The 19,998-nt window shown below is 42.4% G+C and overlaps 1 protein-coding gene across 2 annotated transcripts in view; it reads left to right on the top strand.

Moving 5' to 3' along the window:
- The window catches only part of ELP4 (elongator acetyltransferase complex subunit 4), a 239,663-nt gene extending 221,321 nt beyond the window's left edge, over positions 1-18,342 (top strand). The window contains exon 10 of one of the 2 annotated variants that reach the window (XM_059070394.2): positions 15,332-18,342. In XM_059070394.2, the coding sequence (XP_058926377.1) occupies positions 15,332-15,463 (132 nt within the window). In that variant the 3' untranslated portion in view covers positions 15,464-18,342. The remainder of the gene's footprint in view (positions 1-15,331) is intronic. The other variant, XM_067038061.1, reaches the window with a different exon arrangement.
- Positions 18,343-19,998: the final 1,656 nt, after the last annotated feature.

The raw sequence follows: 19,998 nt of genomic DNA, 5'->3' as shown, positions 1-19,998 counted from the left end.
TGCACTCGGTCTGGTGCTGCCCCATCACCGCCCTAAAGCATGTAGAGAGAGGGCTCTCGCTTTGCCCAGTCTGTTGACTGAGCTCCCTTTGAAATTGGTGAGGAAGGAGGTCTGTGGAGGGGAGAGATAGATGTACTGGGTGACTATTTGAAACCACTGTAATTTGTAAATTTGCCGTAAACTTTTAGTGAGAGTTGGGGTGGGGGTTTCCAAGTTAACATGCAGAAAGCAAAAGGAAAATGGAAGTTTCATTTCATTACCGAGGGTTCTGATATGAAAGGGATTTTTTCTAAAATTTTACCAAGATTTCGGCAATTAGTCTATACACTTAAAGATATTAATATATTCCCAACATTGCCCTGTTATATGTATATTTATATGTACAAATAAACATCACACTCTTACACACACACGCATACACACACATGCAATAGCACTTATCAAATAATACTGCTTTATACCACCTGGCTGTTAATTTAAATTTGGAGCAAGTGAAATATACACCACCTAGGAGAGTGTACCTTTGACCATAAAGAGTGCGGAAAATCACCGCTGTAATTGATACTTTTCATTCATCTAGAAAAGTTTTTATACTGTCAGTAGAGAGAAAGCCACATTTCATTTTGTCAAGCCAAAAACATACTACCTAACTGCCTTTGTATAAAAGCTAACACAACATGTCAAAAATAATAACATAGCCCTCAATATACATTGAACTGGTGAAAGCAGTTAGGAACGGTTTGGCAAAGATAAAACATAAAGTTAAGTTCTACATTATTTTCTTTTCATTCACATTCACACCAGGTAGACTTTGTCAAATACCTATAGTAAAGAAGAACTTGTTCACGCATGCAGAACAAAATAAAATAAGATTAAAAGCTCCAGGAAATCTGCCTGCTTCAAAAAACCATTAAAGTGTGCCTATCCCTCAAGCCTTACAAATGTGTTAATTGTCGTGTTTCAGTCATGTAAATATGTTTCAGCATAAAGTAAGCAAGATTTCCTGTTATAGAAGCACTGCTATCTGGGGGTGTGTGTGGGTAGGGAGGGACGAACAAGGACTAAATAACACACTGTAATGAAACCTGCCTTTGGGCAGCACATGCCTCAGTTCTGAATGCCCAGAAATACTTCGCAGACGCTCTGGGCTGCCTAGCAATGAGGATTTCTAATTCTGGCTAGCTTGACAAAGTAAATACAACTATTGAACATAAGGCAGCTCCTAATAAAAAACAACAATTCCCCCTTGTAAACACCTACAGTTGGCCCCATTAAAAATTCTTTCTTCATATCCAGGAACTAGCAAACCCTTCAACGTGGGGATCTCAAAGTAACTACAGAGCAGTTGGGAGATTTAATGCTGTCGACATGTTGTACATTGCCATCTCCACCGAGCCCTTCATACCCCATCTCAGGGCTTTGTGGAGCAATGTTCTGCATACACTGTAGGGCATTATGCAAGCAAACACATTGGCTATTATGCTCCCAGGACTCATTCATGGACAGCCAAAAGGAAATCAATATATGTTCATACTTACATACGAAAATATATGGTTGAGGGCGTGTTCATCCAAAGCTGCCAATTTGGAGTTATTTAGTGGACTGAAATTAATGTGATAACTTAAGCAATTATCTGATTTCAAAATTCTCTGATTCCTGCTTTTTCACTTACCACTGTTAGAATTCATCTCTTCCATTAGCTGTGTATCAGTCAGACCTCTACCAGTCCCTAAGTTAAAGTGCATCTGCTGTAGTTTCAAAAATCTCTAGGATTTAGAGATCAGCCTTGAGCTTACACACATATTTATGTGCTAACAGTTGACTGAGTAGGAGGCTTCAGATTATAGTAAAGGAGCAAACATTACTTTGAATTCTAGCAGACAAGAACAGATTGTACCTTTTGCCACCTCCAGAATAGTTTCCATATGCTTTAAGAGAAAAAAACGTTCTCATATAATTAGTAGTTTGAATTTATTTCTAAAAGAAGTGTTTTTTTCAAGCTCAACATTCAGATCTGAAGATGGTATATGTTCCTAAAATATCTTACTATTCTTAAGCCATCGGAGGGGTAGTACCAAAATATTGCTCCTAAAATGTTTCCTCACTTGTCTCAGGTAGAAAAGGGGCCTTCTGGACAAAGCAGGCTCGAAGAGCCTATCAAAACGACGGTCTCTCCACAGAAAGATCTCAGTCTTCTTCCACTTACTGCCAGAGCAGTGGTAGGCCCTAGATCTTAAGAGTCTCTCAGCTTGGCCCTGCTCAAGCTGAATTCAGATTCTATACACTCTGGAGCTTATACGCTCCTGCCTGCATTGTGTGGTCCAGAGCCCATACAAGCCTTGGGTTAAGCAGAGTTGGAGACCAGTCAAAAGGTTGCCAGAGTGAGAAGCCCTGCTACAATTCAGGAAGGATGAATGAGAGGGAGTCCGTTCAGGAGATATGGGGAGTCTCATTCAGGCTGTATGCACAACCACAGGATCACAGTGGCCATGTGGGACCTAGCCACCCCATTCCTTTATCCTTTATCCATCCCAGAGAAGAGGCTAGTGGGGGGGTGGGGAGGGAGGGGAAGCATCTTTCACAGTTTCTACTGTCTAAGTTTAGGTCACAATTCAAGTCACTTTATTCCAAGTGTTACCTACATGATATACTTTTCTTCAGTCCTGCTCGTGTTAGAACATGAATGAGAATAAAATGTACAAAAGAAAAAGGAGAGACCCGATGAAAAGAAAAAAGATACTCTGCCTTTAGTTTGTGTAGAAAGTACAACTATTTTAAGGAAAGTTCTCCAGGAATAATCTAGTTTGTTCTCCATCAGTGTATGAAATAAAGGAGGAGAATAACATGACTCCCCATATCTCCAATGTCTGAAAGTTCAGGAACATTGGAACTGAAACATGGTGGTATTCTTATTATTATGTAGTCCAAAAGATGCTGACTCACATTTTAAGAGGATTAAACACAACAAGCCACCCCCACAAACAGCACTGCCAGAGTCTTTCCTCCATGCACACTTCACACAGGGCCCAACCCCTCCACCTGGAATCTTCCTGTTGGGCAGGCATGAGGCTGAGAACCGCCACTCCCCACAGGAGCACGGATCTAGAACAGCCTGTGTACACCACCTTTTGGAAGAGTCTATCTTTAATAGAATACACGTTTGCAACAACTGTTGTTTTCTGTTATTGACCCACAGCATCCTCCCACACCCACCGCGCTCCTACCAAGCCAAACTTCTCCTAGCCGCGGCCACTCCCCTGTTTGGTGACTGCTCCAGAGAAGGTGCCCTTTTTTCTGTCCTTCAAAAATGCCGGGCCTCCCTGGTGGCACAGGGGTTGAGAGTCCGCCTGCCGATACAGGGGACACGGGTTCGTGCCCCAGTCCGTGAGGATCCCACATGCTGCGGAGCGGCTGGGCCCGTGAGCCATGGCCACTGGGCCTGTGCGTCCGGAGCCTGTGCTCCATGACGGGAGAGGCCACAACAGTGAGAGGCCCGCGTACCGAGGAAAAAAAAAAAAATGCCAAGCTTATTCCTACCTTAAGACTTTTGTATTTCATTCCCTTTGCCTGGAAACTTCTTTTTCAGGTCCTCATTGGTCTTCTCTGAAAATTTAGATCTTAGCTCAGACGTACTCTGCAGAAAGGCTTTCACCAATTAGAGTAGTACCCCCGGACAGTATCATATCACCATGTTTCATTTCCTTAAAAGACTTCTCACTGTCTGAATTATCTTCTCCATTTGTTGGCTTTCCTGTATGTTAGCTGTCTCTCCTTGTGTTAATAAGTGTCTATGTATTGTCCCTTTCTGAAGTTGTAAGTTTTTTGAAAGCGAGGATTTTGCCTGCCTTGTTCACTGTTTTACCTCCAGTGCTTGGAAAAGTTCTGGCACATAGAGCAGTGAGTAAGAATGTGGACTTTGAAGCCAGAATGCCTGAGTTCAAATCCCATTTGAATATCCTGAAGTTGCAACATCACTTCGGTATTTTTCAGACTTGGTCACGTATTCTACAACCAGTTGAAAGGGAAGCTTGGAAGTAAAGTCTTTATTCAGGATGGCCGTATATTCCCGGGTTCTTCTACTAAAAGAGGAAGGGAGAGTGGACACTGGAGGTTAATGACAGTCTCTATCAGAGTCCACAGCCCTTCGGAATCCAAATATCCGTGCACTGCCTCTTCCCACACACTTGCCTCTTCTTCAGGGGTGAGTGGGGAATTCTGCAGGAGAGAAACTGCAGAAATTCTCTGCCCTGGCAGTAGAGGAGTGTAGCCCCATTTGTAACCCTCAGTTCTGCCCTCTGGAAGGAACTCCCTTGTCCACTGTCCTTTGTATCCCTTTAGAAAGTTATTCCTTGTCCATTATCATTGACGGCTACGTGAAGTCACTATTCGAGTCTGTGCCCTTTGGGGGCTGCACAGTTTTTACAGCCCACTTATTGATAGATCAGCTTTGGGGACTTAAGATTTCTTTAGGGGTTGAATACTCATAGACTCTTGACCAGGCTTGTCGTTTCTTTGGCAAAACAACCCCCTCAAAATTTTATGAGGTTCCGGGTTGATTTGCTTCCCTTTGCTTCCACACATGCAAGTAATCACAGCCAAAGAGTTGTCCAGACGTAGTTCTAGGATTCAGCTGCAGGAAACAGATCCCATCTAATTATTTTATGCAGTCAGAAAGGTTATACCAGAAAACTGGGAGCTAGTGCAATAATTGGAAGGGCTGAAGGATAATGTCACCAAACTGGCCTCCAGGGAGGCTGCTGCCTCTACCAAAGTCAGGAAGGTGAGGAACTGGGGGACCGCAACTGGAGCTATTCACTGAAAGCACACAGCTCCGTGGCTGCAATCTTGGGGCAAGTAACTTCCCGCTGCCAGTGCTTCTTGGCCCCCACGAAGCAAGTCACTGGACACTGAAACACTGGGCTGGCCTCCATTTCCACAGCTGCCTCTCTGCTCCCATGAAGCCTATGAAGCTGTTGACGAGTCACTAGAATGCGAAAAAACACAACAACAACAAAAACTGTCCCTGCAACAGTGCTTGCCAATTGCAGCAGTAAAAGTAGCAGGAGGAGAGCACCTACTTCTCTTCCACCTTCTAAATCTAGTACAGCTGCGTCTAACTGGATCAGCCTAACTCACACCCTTCCAGCCTCTCACCTGCAGGCAGACACACCACAGGGCAGTTGAAATGGGCGCATGTGCACCACAACTCGTACCTTGTAAGACTCGAGTCTTATTTTCGGGCCTCTCTGTTCTACCTATACCCGCCTCTTTCATCTTACTTGTAACTAGCTTGAAGCCATCTGAAATAATTGACCTGAGAGGGAAGGCAACGCCCTTAATCTGACTTTTGTCTCTGAGCCGGCCCCCATTTTCTGGCCAGCCTCTTAATGAGGTATTCCACCAAGGCTTAGGGGCAAAGACATCTGTGAAGGTTGCCTGCTCTGGTGTGCAATTGCAGAAATAGCTAGGTTTTTTCAACTTTCTGACATCCCAAATTGCCAAGCTTTTATTCACGTTAAGTTGTGAGCTGCAGGCAGGGCATTTCCTTTAATAGAGTTGCCGTCCCTCTACCTCTTCTTGCATATTCTATAGCTCTAGCCTAAGTTCATTTCTCTTTCGTAAATAACTTTGCCAAAAATGGCAAGAAGCCACTAATACAACAATATCCTGAATTTCTCCAGTGTTTCAACTAGAGCCACGGGCCTAACAAGGGTAGTCAGCTTTCCAATCTGTGATACCGACCTCACTGCCCACCTTCCAACCACTAAGCCAACTTAGATTTTTATTTTTTAAACACCTTTATTGGAGTATAATTGCTTCTCAATGGTGTGTTAGTTTCTGCTCTATAACACAGTGAGTCAGCTAACATATATATGGAATCTTAAAAAAAATGGTTATGGGGCTTCCCTGGTGGCGCAGTGGTTGAGAGTCCGCCTGCCGATGCAGGGGACACGGGTTCGTGCCCCGGTCCGGGAGGATCCCACATGCCGCGGAGCGGCTGGGCCCGTGAGCCATGGCCGCTGAGCCTGCGCGTCCGGAGCGGGAGAGGCCACAGCAATGAGAGGCCCGCATACCGCCAAAAAAAAAAAAAAAAAATGGTTATGAAGGATCTAGGGGCAGGACAGGAATAAAGACACAGATATAGAGAATGGACTTGAGGACATGGGGTGGGGGAAGGGTGATCTGGGACGAGGTGAGAGAGTGGCATGGGCTAATATATACTGCCAACTTAGATTCTGATGGTAGAACTCGATCCATTTTTCAGGTACCAAATTCTCCATAAGGAGGATATAGGTTAGGCTGCTATTAAAGAAATTCAAAAATGCAGTGGCTTAAATAATATGAAACACACACCACATAGAAGCTCAATTCGGTGACCCAGGGCTCTTTCGGTGCCAGGTGGTGTCAGGAGACCCTAAAATAATTCTGTGGTTTTGCTGTGCCCTCCTCAGCCCATAGCTTCCATTTGATGGCCCAGGAGAGCTGCTTCAGCACCTACCCTCAAGTCCACATTTCAGCGAGTGGGAAGAGGCAAGTTTGGCTTGTCCCTAACGTTGTGGAGCCTAGAGCAGGAATGCCAGTAAAGGACCACATTATTATATGCCTCAATATTTAAAAGTTATCAAGACAAAAAATCATTAAATATGCTTTCCCTTCCTTCCTTCACAAATATACCTACTGGAAAGCCAAGTTTACATTGAGGATCAGGGTTCTACTCCAGAACATGGAGACATAGGAAGAACGGGCCTACAGCCCATCTCCTTTCTCTCCCCACCCCGTCTCCTTCCCACACACAGTGGGCAACGTGATTGTGCTTGGGGACACGCAGCCTTCACATCCAAACTCTGTCCGCACTCCCCACAAACAGCCACCCCTCGGCTCCTGCTGGGGCCCCAGGGTGTGCACATAGACAACACAGTTCTCCCACGGTGGACACACCTGGGGAAGAGACCTGTGCAGGCTTTGCGGCCATTTGCACAGGGAGTTCTGAGGTTCTGAGTACCCAGAGTGTGTCCTATAATGAAGGGTACAGTCGCTAGATGGGCACATCCCCTTCGCCCTGTTAATTCCTCACCCCATGAGGAGGGGTGGGTCAGGGCCCAGGGCGGGGGCCCTCTTGCTGGGGTCGAGTAACGATGCCAAGGGAAAAGGGAAGTAATTGGCACCTCCCCCTCTCTAAGGATCTAACCTTGAACTTAATCGTAGCACTTCTGCTCAAGATGAAGTAACCAGAGCTTAACCACTCAGCCTCAGCTATTGGCAAAGGCAGCTGGGGAGCGTGGCCTTTATTCTGGGAGGCCATGTGTCCCACTGATACTCAGAGATTCTTTTACTCGCTGCAAAGGAATAGAATAGATATTGGGAGTGAGCTAGCAATCTCTGCCACAGACACATGCCTTTTCACAAATCACACTTTTGTTTAGACAAGTGAGTTCTTCACAATCTGCTTTCAGAGAGGTGAGTTTGGAGGCAAGACAATACTGTCAGTTATAATTGACGGTCAGAATAATTGCACACCTGAGCATTTTTCAATGGGCAGCCAATGTGCAATGTGCCAGCTCTGAAATTTTGTCTAATTTTCAGATCAATCAGGAAGAACCAAATGAATTTTTTTCAGTTCAAAGGATATAGTATGATTACGACTTTCAATAAAACAATTTTAATCCAAAACCCTGGGGATGAATTGGATCTTAAACAAACAAAACTGAAACCTAAAACCTGACCACGTTCTGGCAGCATGTCTTCCAGAAAGATCCGGCTGCTATCAAACATACACTTATCAATCCAAAAGGAGCAAAAATATGGTTCTGGCATGATTTCCACTGCCCTACTCATATATAAGAGTAACACAAAATTCACCAAAATTAGGCAAATGCATCTTCCACGTTGCAAAATTTTAGCCAGATGTAGAATAACTACGATGTAACACTGCATTGTAATAATGTAATGATTATGGAATAATATAAAAATATAATAATTATAGAACGGCATATAACACTGTGCGGGCTGTTTTGCAAGTTGAAATAACACTCTGAAATCTTGTGAAGAAATAATAGTGATGATGAATAACATATCAAAGCCTGCTTCATCTGGTTCCTTCCCTCTACCTTCCTTCTAGCGCCTCCCCCCGCAGGAAATCAGTCTCTCCACAAAGAAAATAGATCTCTTTTTATGATATGAAAGAGACTCTGAGCACTACTTTAACCCCTGCCCTCTGGGCTGGTGGGGGCATCAGGTGTGCATTTCCTTGGTCAGAAACTAAGTAGGGGGCTTCCCTGGTGGCGCAGTGGTTGAGAGTCCACCTGCCGATACAGGGGACACGGGTTCGTGCCCCGGTCCGGGAGGATCCCACGTGCCGCGGAGCGGCTGGGCCCGTGAGCCATGGCCGCTGAGCCTGCGCGTCCGGAGCCTGTGCTCCGCAACGGGAGAGGCCACAACAGTGAGAGGCCCGCGTACCGCGAAAAAAAACCACCAGAAACTAAGTAGGGAACCTTCCGCCATTAGCAGAAGCTCACACACAGAGTGAATGCTTCGGGAGGGTGATCATTTTGCTATGGCCCTTCTCGAAACTGTAGCTGACTACTGGTTGTCTCCCTGTATCCATTTTCTCCTTCTTCCATAGTAATGCATTTGCTGAACATCTTAACATATTTTAAAACATTTCCCAGCCTCCCTCACAACCAGGTGTGGCCATGTTTAAGTTCTGGATGCGTGTGGAAGTGACGTGTCCAACTTGCAGGTCTCCTTCATGGCCCCTGCTTCCCACCAGCTGAGAGAGAGCAAAAAGATCAGCCTGGAGCCAGAAGTGGGAGCCGCTTGTTGAGGATGGCAGACCAGCCCTTCCGGTTCAGCACTGCCTACTTCTGGCCCGTAAAGTGGGAGAGAAATAAACTTCCATCTATTTTTTAGCCGTTTTTTGAAGTGGGTTGGGATATCTCTGTATTGCAGCTACTTAGCCTATAATCTAATTCATTCCCTACCATTCAAGAGCAGTGCCTCATAACACAGAATATGGCTACAGAAATCAGCAAATCATGCTCCAGGTTAGGGCATCACACAGCTCTTGAAAGAATCAATGGAGTGGGATGGCAAGTCTTTTGTGCATTGGTTTCCTGCCCGTGATATAAAGAAGGGGAACTGCTTTTAAAACTTGAGTGGAGAAGCTTCATCTTCTGACATTTCTTTTGTTATTGTGTCAGCATTAAATACATGTGCAAGATAGATTTTTTAAAAATAAATATGGGCTTACCTGGTGGCGCAGTGGTTGAGAATCCGCCTGCCAGTGCAGGGGACACGGGTTCAAGCCCTGGTCCGGGAAGATCCCACATGCCGCGGAGCAACTAAGCCCGTGCGCCTCAACTACTGAGCTTGCGCTCTAGAAACTGCAAGCCACAGCTACTGAGCCCACATGCCACAAATACTGAAGCCCGCGCGCACCTAGAGCCTGTGCTCCGCAACGAGAAGCCACCGCAATGAGAAGCCAGCGCACTGCAGTGAAGAGTAACCTCCGCAACTAGAGAAAGGTTGCGTGCAGCAACGAAGACCCAACGCAGCCAAAAATAAATAAATAAATTTTAAAAATAGATAAATAAAAATAAATAAATGGACCCCAAATTGCCTCCTTAATACAGCCATGCATATTTTCGCTGGCCCAGAAACCAGGCACCTGACATGCCCCATTTTCACTATTGTCTTACTAAGTATGAGGGAAATTATTTAGCCTTTTTAAATCTTCCCAGAAGCGGAGACAATGACTGCAGTTTCCTTTTAGATTTATATTTCTTTTTTATTTTTATTTTATTTTTTTTTTCTGTACGCGGGCCTCTCACTGCTGTGGCCTCTCCCGTTGCGGATCATAGGCTCCGGACGCGCAGGCTCAGCGGCCACGGCTCACGGGCCCAGCCGTTCCGCGGTATGTGGGATCCTCCCAGACCGGGGCACGAACCCGCATCCCCTGCATCAGCAGGCGGACTCTCAGCCATTGCGCCACCAGGGAAGCCAAGATTCATATTTCTTTACAGCACTGCAGTAGAGGGCAATGTGTAGTAAGTGCTCAGACTTAGTGATGAGACCTGTTGGCCAAGTCCAATATTCTGTTGCTGTTGCTTACAAATATATGTTTTTCATTAAATTTGTAGATTCATTTCCTTGCCCTAATAAGCTCACTTATATTTATATTTCCCAAAGGTATTTTTATGAGCCACCTCAAATGCCTTCTTGAAGCAAAAAGAGGTAGAAATAATTTAGTGTAGTACTTAATAATTCACAAAACACTTCATATCTCATATGATCTCCATAACAGTCTTATGAGGGGAGAATTATTCACTTGTGATAGATGAGGATACTGAAGCTAGACAGGTGAAGTGACTTATCTGAAGTCACACTGAGAGCAAGTGACAGGGGGAGGTATTAAACTGTCACTGGCTGCCTCTGTGAAGGGACCAATGTAGAACCTATATGTTCTAAGGTGTTTACAAGTTTTAATTTAGATTGATTGTGTTTTAAAGAAAAAAGAAAAAAACTATTAGGAAGTATTTTGAAATATTAACTCCTATTTCTGTGATTGTGAGTTTGACTTTTCAGGAAATGTCATAAATTTTAAAGAATTAAAACAAATCTCTATTCATTTGCTAAGGGTTAAAATGTACTACATCAATTGTTTTCAGAAAACAAACAGTGCCTGGTGGTTTGGTCTTGGCAAAATATGAAAAATATAAATTGATTTAACTTATTTTAATGGTATTTACCCGCAATTTGTCTCAAATCCAGGTGTAACCTAGATTCATTATCTTGCCCCTTCTGTCTGGGAACTGTGAGTGCTGAGCACGGGTCTGGCAGGCTGGGAGAAAAGGAATTAGGAAGAGAACTGTGGAGCCAGGAAACCCAATCCTATGTACGATCAGTAGAGTTGCTGACTCAAGAAGGAACAAAATATAGTCAGTGGCTCAGCCCAACAAAGGGACAGAGGGGTAGGCAGAGAGGGAAGAATCTCAGTCCAGCTTGGCTTGGTACTTCCTGGAGCCACAGAGCAAAGCACTTCCGCTGCTACTTCTTTATTACGACCCAGGGCTTCCTATGGGGCTAAGGGTGCCTTTTGGCAGGAACTCCCCTAATCCGCCAGGGCATTTTGTCAGCCTCGCTGTTTCCCACCTGTAGCACTGAAGAAAAGGGACCCATTAACGCAGTGGGAAGAATCGCTGTAAAGTACATAGGCCTCTGCGGAACCTTCGGAGTTGTCGCACCTTTCCCAGATCCCTTTGCCTACATGGAAATCATCATTCTAGACAAGGCATTCATGGAAAAAATAGGCAGGCAGTCAGCCAGACAAGCATCTCCTTCCTCAGCAGCCCAATCCCTTCCTCCCAGAATCTGGGAAAAGAAAATCAGGTGGAAAAATTTTAGCTCAAGATGTAAGGTAGGACTTCCCTGGTGGCACAGTGGTTAAGAATCCGCCTGCCAACGCAGGGGACACCGGTTCGAGCCCTGGTCTGGAAAGATCCCACATGCCGCGGAGCAACTAAGCCCGTGCGCCACAACTACTGAGCCTGCCCTCTAGAGTCGGCGAGCCACAGTTACTGAAGCCCGCGCGCCTAGAGCCCGTGCTCCACAACAAGAGAGAAGCCACCGCAATGAGAAGCCAGCGCACCGCAACAAAGAGTAGCCCCACACACACCCTGCTCTCAGCAACTAGAGGAAAAACCTGAGCGCAGCAGCAAAGACCCAGTGCAGCCAAAAATTAAATAAATGGATAAAATAAAATAAATTTTTAAAAAAGATGTAAGGTATGTTTTTGGCGCTGGCCTCAGAACCCCAGGTATAAAATGAGAAAGATGAATACCTTGATCTGGTTTACAAGATTGAATCTCTACAAGATTTTTTGATAGTCTTGATTTTTACCGAAACCATTACCCAGTGCAACTTAAAGGTCCAAACGTTTATATCCCACAGCCTTGTAGCTTTGGTCTAAAGAGGTCACCATACTGTGTAGAGTATCTTACAGCACATTTTCTCAGAAGGCAGATCTGGGGTACAGCAGCATCTGAACGTTTACATGTCAAGTGTGTAAATGCTTTGCAAGCCTCAAAGGGCAAGTGCCTGACACACCTGGCAAGCCTGGAACCTGATCTCTCCTTCTTCCTCGCTGCTTCACATCGCACTGACATGGTGCACGGGGGGGGGATTAGAAAGGTAGAAAACAAAACCCACTGCTTGAGAATTTGGGCTGCAGAGTAAGCTCGTTCGAGTAATAATCAACAAAAGCTGGCAAAATCACACGTAGATTCACATGTTTCCAAGAGCCATCCTTGGGCTTTTTTCAAAGGACACGGGTGTGCAAGTAGCTTTTACGGTGTGACATTTGGTTAGAAGCATTTAACCACATCACCCCAAATTTTTGTGCTCAGAAGTTACACGCGAATGGCATTTGACTCTTCTTCAAAGCCATTCAACCTGAAAGATTTCCAAGCATGTCACACGTCACATTTAGCTCCTTTTGCTATGAAGGGCTTTCCGCCAACTGGCTCACACTCATTGCCTAGAGAAGCAAAGGAAGAGAAATTTTTAGCAAATAGGTAAGCTCCTGAAATAAATGGTATTATTCTGGTTCTGAATAAACTATACACTAGTTTCCTCATTTGGATTGTCAGCAGTAGAAGCCTTCCACCAAATGCATCTTAGAGATGTATCCATTCCACCATTAAGCAAATCACCATTTCTGTATGTCAGAATTCAGTTCAGTATTTAACACCTAGCCCACCTCAGTGAAGCTTTTCCTGGCCCCCTTCCCCGCAGCATGATTTCTGCTTTGTCTCTGCCATTCTAGTAGACAAAACTTGGACTGCTCACTATGAGGCTTACCTGTGTGCTTGCCTCATGCCTGTTACTGGATTGTAAGGCAGCACGGAGTGTGGAAGGTGCTCTGTTCACATATCTTTTCAGAATGCCTTGCTTCGAGCAGATTCTAAATATTTGTTGACTCCAGTTGATTTCCTAAACAGCCTAATCACCATCTGACCTCATCTTTGTGAGGTCCCAAACAAAAGTACACACACACACACACACACACACACACACACACACACACACACGTTTTTTAATGGTGACTTTTCTTTAAGTTTCAGAGAGCCTTCAGGTCATGCATATACACTAGTCATTTTTCCTTTGCTCATTAGCAATTACTACAACATCTTAAAGAAACATTTAAACTCAGCCGTATGATTAAATATCTCTTCCCCTCCTGCTTCCTCACATGAACATTGATAGAGTTAACACTACTGCAAAGACATTCGTGACCTCAGACTTTTAGAGTCATGCATTGCATGTCTTTTAGATTCCTTCCTGAGCCTTTCACACTTTCGTTTCTATCTGAAACTAGGGCATGAAGAAATGAAAGAATTGTTTAAAGCAAAGGCAAAATATGTCTTATATGAGTTTTTTTTCATTATTCAAGAAATAGACATTTAATGACTTAAGTGACAGGCTGGGTGCTAAGCATACAAATGAATACTATATTTATATTACTGTATGGATATTATAGCTTTTCTGGACCTTTCTGACATCTTTGTTGACCACATATCTATATAATAGTGTCTTTCATCCTAGATATATTTGTACCAGCAAACTGAAATCAAGGAAGAATATTTTCATAAATTATTTTTAATGTTTTAAAATGTTTTGATCCTTGCACACAGCTTGTGTTTACATGACAATAAACAAGCCTTTTATCAGGAAAGAAACTAGCCAGAACATATGCTGGTGGATCACAATATTTTGACTCGAAAAAATGGTTTTTCTCTTTTTCATCTTGAAATTTTTTTTTTTTTTTTCATATTGAAGGGAGTTTTCAAACGAAGGGTTTCAGGTAGGTTGTCTCCAGGTCAGTTCACCTCAGAAAGGCTTTGCTTAGTCATCAGGGGATGACCCCATCCTGCCCTACTTACCTTTAGCCTCGCACACCCACTCTGCCTCACGCAAGAAACAAGTTCCTTTGAGTTTGGATTTTTTTTTTTTTTTTTTTTTGTGGTACGCGGGCCTCTCACTGCTGTGGCCTCTCCCGTTGCGGAGCACAGGCTCCAGACGCGCAGGCTCAGCGGCCATGGCTCACGGGCCCAGCCGCTCTGCGGCATGTGGCATCTTCCCGGACCGGGGCACAAACCCGTGTCCCCTGCATCGGCAGGCGGACTCTCAACCACTGCGCCACCAGGGAAGCCCAAGTTTGGATTTTTATGAAACAAATCATGTGGTCTGGGAGCACTGATAGTTGAAGGAATTTGATAGAGATCCTTTTGAAAACCAAAAAAGGTCTTTTGAAATATGAATATTTCTCCCCAATTACAGTAACTGTTTTGTAATGATGGTTGGTTACTGGGTCTCCTTAAATTAACCTGTAACTGCAGAAAAACGTTTAGGATGGAAAGATGTTCAAAGCTACACAGTATGTTTGAAAACATGACCCAACATGATGCATAGAAACTACGAAGACCTATAGTAGATGTTATGGCTGACTTATCTGGGCATATGAAAAATATTGACCCTTTGATTGGTATCATTTTTTTCATTATGTCAATATGACATTTGTCTATGAAAATTGTAAGTTCCTTAAAGAAAGTATAGCCTTAAAATAAAAATCATGGGCTTCCCTGGTGGCGCAGTGGTTGAGAGTCCGCCTGCCGATGCAGGGGACGTGGGTTCGTGCCCCGGTCCGGGAAGATCCCACATGCCGCGGAGCGGCTGGGCCCGTGAGCCATGGCCGCTGAGCCTGTGCTCCGCAACCGGAGAGGTCACAACAGTGAGAGGCCTGCGTACCGCAAAAAAAAATAAATAAATAAAAAATAAAAATAAAAATCATGAGGTCAACTTAATAGATAAAGGTAAACAGGCATTTGTGGGAATCCATAATTGCTGAAAAGCTACATTCAGTTGAAAAATAATACCATCTTGGAGCTCTAGCAAAAAAAAAAAAAAGCCAAAAAAACAACCCTGCCATTATTATGTGATATTTTTCAATTATGCTTTTATATATGCACTTAACATGTTTTCATTTCTACCTAAATAAGAAAAATCTTAATACATTTTAGGTTTGAACTCTGGAAATGTGCCACTAAGATTCCTGGTCCAGTTTCTGTAATGGCTACAATTTGTAAAATCTAGTAGGAATAGGATGTGATTATATTGGGCTTCAGTCTGAAGAATTGTTTCAGCAGGAATTTTATATGCAAGACTAAATGCTGATCAACAGAGCATAATATTGTATTCTGAAGTGTGCTGGCAAAAGCAAAATTAATTATTTCTTTTCTTCTTTATTTCCTTCCTCTGAAATCTTCTGCTATAGCGACTGCATTTGCCTCCAGACTTGTCAGACACAGTGAGCCGCTCGAGCAAACAGGATCTGGCAGAATCCGCCAAGCTGCTGGGCCCAGGCTGTGGTATGACGGCCCCAGGCAAGAAGCACCTGGACTTCTAGTGATTCCTCCTTAGTGGTTGATGCAGAATTATATGACACTCTAATTATGATTGCTAACAGCTTATGTAAATATTTTTCTTAACGATTTGACCTCCAATCCTTGAAAAACACAGGATTGCAAAATGAGGCCACCGTTCTTCATTATTTTAAGCAACTTTCTATACAGAAATAGTACAGCAGAAATACTTTCACTTTAAATTTTGTTTTATGCTATATCTAGAGAAAATAGATAATTTTATTTTTAAATAAAAGCAAATCAAGATGCCTTACAGTGGTCATTAGTGTATGTGTGTTTAAGGCACTCAGTTCATGGTAAAGTGCCTGTTACAGCAGGTAGCATATAAAAAACATTATGAAATTCAAAATTATATATGAAAAACATAGTTTCTCTTCATTTCTGAAAAAGACACCTCCCACCAAAAATGCTAAGGTTTTTTTAAGAAATGAAAAAAATTGTTTGCTAATATATGAAGACTAAAATAAAATGAATTTGCATTTATGCATCCTGTTATGAAATTGATGAAGACAAGATAGTATTTTGGGATTAAGACTCCATTAAAAATAATTAGTCTGCCATAGTAGTTAATAAATATAAAGAACTTGAGTGATAGAAAACTTAAAGAAGTAGATGGTCTCTGTTTAAACAATTAAAGTCTACACTGTGAAATTATGTCAATAGACATAATTCAGGATTGAAATTCAAACCGACAGCTACATTCATGCTCGTATACTGGGGAAAAACATGTATTGAAGCTTGGTGAGAGATTTTTACAAAACATTAGTCTGAGACAAAGTATAACAAAGCTAACTCAGATTTCCATTGCATCAGGTAAAACCCTTTGTTAATTATGAACATTGGTAGGTGTGTACATTTATAACAATATAAACATGTCTGTGCATATATTGAACTCTTTTTCATATGAAATACTAGTTTTTTGAATCATAGTTCCATATTCTCAAAGCTTTTGACAAATAGTAGACAAAAAGTAAAAGTTAGAAAAGTAACGTGCATATTTAAGTAAAGAGTCTCAGTTTTTAAAAAAGCTGTTTAACATCTGTTAGGAGAAACTGAATTTTCAAGATGCATTTCCAGATATATTAGACTATCTTGAAGCAGTTATAGCTAGCATTTTTGAGCAGTTTGCTTTTAATATACCACAAATTATGCTTTATTTGTTCTTGACAACATTGCGGAAAACAAAGCCTAGGTTTTTAAAACTGTCTAACCAATATGATGAATGTCAGTCACTTAAAAAAAACCCACTGTAGCATAAACACATACTGTATACAGCTTTTATTCAGAATTAGAATAATTGAATCAATGACAGGATGTCAAATCTCTCCATCATATCCTGTCACTACCAGTTTATTTTTTGTGATCAAAATCAAAAAGACCACTATTTTGTCACCTGCTATTTCATTAGTACTAAAAATCAGGTTTCTTCTATTTTTTTAGAATGTCTGGTTTATTTTTTTCCCTTCTTTTAATTCGAAAGACACAAATTCTTCCCCATTTTCTTTTCACCATAAAGTTTAAGAATTGATCTGTCAGTTAAAATTAAAGGGCTTTCATATTAAGCAAAGGTGCTTTTAAAATTTAAAGCAACTTCAAAAAATCAATTTAGTCCATAGATAATAAATAATATGCAAATACTCCACAAAAGCTTTGCTATGTCCTTTGAAAGCATTATGAACAATCTGAATAAGCTCAAGTGAATATTTTAGTTGGGTTATTATTTTAATAAGGCTAACCTTTTTCTTACCGTGTTGTGATTCGTTTTATACAAACACACAACCGAACAATTACATAGCATTTGACTCTGAAAAGGAAATGTGAGGTCATCGGATATGAAAATTGCTTGTCAAAAATACTTAGTAGGTCATTGATTTACTACCCTAGCTACCATGTCTATAAAATTAACAGCCAATAGTATATGCTTTGCAAATAAATTCTATAAAAATTGAATGTGCATATTTGAACCCTTATTTTAAATATAAAAGAAACTTTTAAAACTCAAGTGAAAGTGCATTTTGAACAATAATAGTACCTGGGCTTTCCAAAAATCAGATTCAAGTGCTTTGTTGGTCTGATGCACTAGGCAAGCTTTGTAAAGAATAAGCTACTGGAGAGGGATGTATATTTTTGTTTTGCACTGATAAGAACCCACTCTAAAAATGTGTTTTCTTTCCTTCTGGAAACATCAATTGTCCATATGCTAATAACTTATTACATAAAAATACTGGTCCTCAATAATACTACTGTAGGCATACAAACCATTTTGGTATATTATGAAATATACACTCTATTGACAGATTTCTTTTTCAATTATCAGCTTGTCTCAAAGATTTTAAGTAACAATGCCAAACAGTGTTTGAAACATCCTCATATCTTTTAAATGTTTCTAAAACTTCTAAACCCTCTATGGTCTCCATTTCTTATGCTAGATTTGCCTTTCTTTAACATGAGGTAAATATTTTGACTGCTGGAGTCTGCTCAGGTGCTGGGGTTCTAAGACCTTCTGAATTTCTTTATAGTAGCCACCAATTTCCACTTCTCTCATCCATTTATTCTTTATCTCCACCTCCAGGACCTGCAAATACTAACACTAGACAAAATAAAACTACTTCAAGAGGAAGCAACACTGCAATCAATTCCCTATCTTTTAAAGAATCAACACACGAATGCGCATACAAAGCAAAAGTAGGGGGAGAGCCCTATTCATTTGTTTAAGTCCATTATGAATGTCATTTCTGAAGCATCATGTTAATGCTTTCCAAAGATAGTCACCATCAACACCACCAAATTTAAGCAACTCTAACCCTAAGTATTTACACTTTGAACTTCTAAACTGAGCAGCGAAGTCATTCAGAACAGAGGCAAAAAAAAAAAAAAAAAAAAAAAAATTATCAATAATGAAAAACAGATGAGGTTTATTCTTGAGGAATAGAAAAGGGAAGAATTTGTGTTTGGCCTTGTTGAGCCAAGCGTTATACAAAGAAGAAAACCCTTAAAAAAAAAAAAAAATCTCGTTAACATTAAGGCCCAGAGCAAAAAGAAAGAAGCAGAAGAATATGGACACCATTCTAAGATGACAAAAACTCACCAAAGCTGAATCTTAGAATAATACTGTATGAATGACTCCCAGGAAGCCTAGCTATGATTTTTTTTTTTTTAAGGAGGAAGAAATGATTATGTGAGCCATGTCAAGAAGCAGCTGCTTCCCATTTAAGAGGAGGCACAGCTTTGGGGTGGGGAGGAGGGATATTCTGGGAATTCATTATAGTAAAACGCATTTGTTTACTTGGAGTAATTTGAATGTTTCTTACTCAACCGTTCAGCTCGAATTCTGTTCACCTGGTCTCCCTAAGTCGGTCAAGTTTGGAGAAAAATCACAGGTTGTAAGTCTCACGATTCTACCAAGGGCATCACAAATAGATGGCCACCATCCTGGAAGATGGCGTCAAAGCATCCCTGAAGAGTTCCCATTCATAAATATATAAATATACCTATCAATAAATAAACAAGAATTAGTTCAAGAATGAGTAAAAGGCCACCTCGGGGCAGTGCTTCCGCGCAGTATCTGCCGTGCTGTCCCCAAGGGCATGCCTGGAGCTCCATTCAAAAGGACAGCTCGTCTCCCTAGGGTGAGGGCACAAGGCAGAAGGCAAGGCAGCTGACCCATCCTGCTGGATCAGAGGGCATCTGCAGCTGAGTGGCCGCTTCAGACTAAACCAGGCTGCTGAGCCACCTTCCCCTGGCAAGCCTGACCCTCAGAGGACACGTGTACGTGCCTAAGTGCACACAGGCAGCTCTCCTCTGCGGCCACAGCACTCCCCTCCTCCCGGCCTCAGCTCCTGCACCCAAATGCCACACCCGGTGCTCCAAAGTCTCTGCTCTCTGCACAACAGAGCTGTGGGCCAGGACTGGCTGCCTGACCCTGGCCCAAATCAGTCACTTGGAAACCGTCCCTTCTTGCAGGGAAGAAGTGAGCCAGCCAGGGGCTGTCACACACACTCACACATAGCCTTCCTCTGACAGTTCCCTGGGCACATGTCCCTCAAGGAATGTAGGCTGCAAAATGTTAGGAGGTAGAAATATCTGCACGGGCGACTGTACCAATAACGTGTACATGCGCACATTGCCGCAGAAGTGTGCACGCGTGCAGCACAGGCTCACAGTCAATCAAACTACATGCACACGTATAAAACCTGCAGTCAGCATGTCTCAGTGTGCAGGCAACTCTGGTGGAATATTAATATACAGCACGCCAGACAATTACCTGTTCACAAGTAATTCTTTGACTAGAAAATAGTAGATGTTGAACTAGAAGGTTATTTTTTAAAGCCTCCAATTAATTTCGCTATTTCTGATCCTTTGCCTTTAGGGATTTAAAACAAAACAAAAAAGGAGCAGAGTACAATTCAGTGGAAGTGTGTCTTTGTCCCCAGAGGGTTTTGCCTGTGCAGGCATTTAATCTAGATTGCCAGCCCCCCAGCCTTTGACTGAAGCTTGCAGAAGAAACTTATCCATATTG

Source organism: Kogia breviceps, chromosome 7 (assembly GCF_026419965.1).
Source record: "Kogia breviceps isolate mKogBre1 chromosome 7, mKogBre1 haplotype 1, whole genome shotgun sequence".
Taxonomy (NCBI): Eukaryota; Metazoa; Chordata; class Mammalia; order Artiodactyla; family Physeteridae; genus Kogia; species Kogia breviceps.
Note: the sequence above shows the minus strand (reverse complement) of the source record. Positions and strands in the feature narration are given on the sequence as shown.